General features: G+C 34.4%; 1 protein-coding gene across 1 annotated transcript in view; it reads left to right on the top strand.

Annotated features, from left to right (window-relative positions):
- Positions 1–2543, top strand: part of GALNT1 (polypeptide N-acetylgalactosaminyltransferase 1) — a 78241-nt gene that overhangs the window by 52605 nt on the left and 23093 nt on the right. Inside the window, 1 exon segment of the mRNA XM_023510167.1 lies at positions 1890–2100. Within this exon segment, the coding sequence (XP_023365935.1) occupies positions 1890–2100 (211 nt within the window).

The raw sequence follows: 2543 nt of genomic DNA, 5'->3' as shown, positions 1-2543 counted from the left end.
GTTGTGGTCCCAGCTCCTTGGGAGGCTGAGGCAGGAGTCTCGCTTGAGCCCAGGAGTTGGAGGTTGCTGTGAGCTGTGATGCCACACCACTCTACCCAGGGGAATAGCTTGAGGCTCTGTCTAAAAGAAAGATATGGAGCAAGATAAGAATGCCTGAGTTACCAGTTAGAATTATTAGAAGTCTTAGATTTTGTAGTAATATAAGAAATAAAGTAATTATTGGAAAGAGGAAAACAAGTATTGTCAGTTACAGATGATTTGCTTATCTGTGAAGAAAAACCACCTTTATACAAAACAATAGAAATAATAAGAATTTAGCAGCATTGCCAAATAGGAGATCACTGTAGAAAACCAGTTACCTCTCCACACCAACAAGGAATAGTTAGAAAATAAGTCAAAAGGAAAGACACTATTTATAATAGCAATGGAAACCGCAGGCCGTCCATAGGAGTATGTTTATCAAAACATAGGATATGTGAAACAGTTGAAATGCACTAATAAATCTAAATAGAGAGGATAATGTTCATAGATAGAAAAATCAGCATCATAAAAATACCAGTTTTTCCAAAATCAACCTGTAAATTCAATGCATTTTTAATTAAATTCTCAATAAAATTGTCTTTGGGAATCTGGACAGGCTAGTTTTAGCATTGCTGTGGAAATGCAAAAAGAATAAAAATAGCTAAGATCTTCCTGAAGAGTCAGGTATAAGGCTTGTCCTGCTAGACATCAAGCCGTATTTTAAAGCTGGATTAATTATGGCAGGGATATATTGATGCAGGAATCCGCAGATAGACCAATGAAGTAGAGTAGCATCTAGAAACCAGGCCGTTTTCATATGCACACTTGATTTAGATAGATTTATGACAGAGCAAGCACTGATAATTATGGCAGAGGAAAAAGGGACCAGGAAATAAATAGTGCTGGAACAATTGGTTATTCTTGAAGAAGAAGATAAATGAAATTGGATACTTAGTGCAAATCATACCCCAGATCAGTTCCTTAAGGATTAAAGACTTACATTTGAAAAACAAAAATATACTTCTTTTTAAGACAATAGAAGAGAATGTCTTTATGACCTTGGGGCAGGACACCTGTTGGATGGGCAGAATATCACGTTCTATACAATGTGGCTGCCAAATGCTGTGGGTAAAAAGCCTTTCTCTTTAGAAAGGTCTGGGGTCATTTTGTGGGTTTTTTCAGATTTGTTAAAGAACATCACAGTGCCATTCAAAAAAATTCTTAACGTGTAATGGTCAGTTTGTATGAAGAAATATAAACCTTCAGAAAAAGAATTCTTTCTAATAGTTAGAAAACCCAAATTTTAAAAATCCAGAGAGATTACTTAATGTCATTATGTTAGCAAAAATTTAAGAAAATAATATCCAAAGTGGATAACATCACGGGGAAGCTGCAAGGAGAAATACATACATGTAACACTTCTGGAAAGCCGTGAAGAATAATGCCTTTAATTCAGTAATCTCACTATTAGAAGTTTACTCCTAAAGTGAAAACAAAGAAAATATTATGTGCATCAACATGTTCACTTGTTTTAATAGCAAGAAAAAAAACTTTAAAGAATACGAATGTGCCAGAGTTTTTTTTTAAAGAAAAGTCTTACCTTAAAATGATTATATGTTGTCAGTAAAAGTATTGTTTTTGAAACATTTTAAGTATTTTACATATGGCAAATACGTAAAAGTATGAATGAAGAAGAGACAAGGTCATCCACCAGTATACATATTAATGTAATACATATATTAATAATTGTAATGCTAGTCTGTTGTAGGATGTAGCATAAAAGTTTACGCCAATGTCTTTAACATGGTGTTTTTATTTTAAAAACACTAAGAATACAGTTGTCATACTCTTTTTATGGTAGGCATCAGACATTTTGAAAGCTTTTGAAATTTGCTTTTATGATTTTAGGAAAACGGTGGTCTGTCCTATTATTGATGTGATCAGCGATGATACTTTTGAGTACATGGCAGGTTCTGACATGACCTATGGTGGATTCAACTGGAAGCTCAATTTTCGCTGGTACCCTGTTCCCCAAAGAGAAATGGACAGAAGGAAAGGTGATCGAACTCTTCCTGTCAGGTAACGAATCTGTCAAAGATCTTCCCTAAAGTTTTATTGGTAGAGGATTTCGAGATTTGGGGAATCATATTGAAGGATAGGTGTACTTTGAGAAACAGGAAGCATTTGTGTACCTTGTATGTACTTAAGAGCCATCTTTCACATTTATCAGTATTTCAAAGAGGGATTTTCCCTCCAGTTAATAAAATTAGAATTTTTCATTCTTCAAATAGAATGCACATGAGAAATGACAGAATAATGGACATTCTGCAGATGTGGAAGTCACATCTGTGCTTTAATTCAGTTGTTTGAGGATGATAATATTTAGCTTAAAGTGTTCCTTTGTTAATTATGTGTCAGTATGTGGAAAATACTACCTGAAACTGGATCCTAGCACTATAATGTCAGATTTTAAATTGAGACCTATACTGGTATCATTAGAAGAACTTGTATCGGCTCGGCAC

Source organism: Otolemur garnettii, unplaced genomic scaffold (genome assembly GCF_000181295.1).
Source record: "Otolemur garnettii isolate 467f Iridium unplaced genomic scaffold, OtoGar3 scaffold00012, whole genome shotgun sequence".
NCBI classification, from domain to species: Eukaryota; Metazoa; Chordata; class Mammalia; order Primates; family Galagidae; genus Otolemur; species Otolemur garnettii.
The sequence above is the reverse complement of the archived record's forward strand: the minus strand, read 5'-3'. Positions and strand labels throughout refer to the sequence as shown.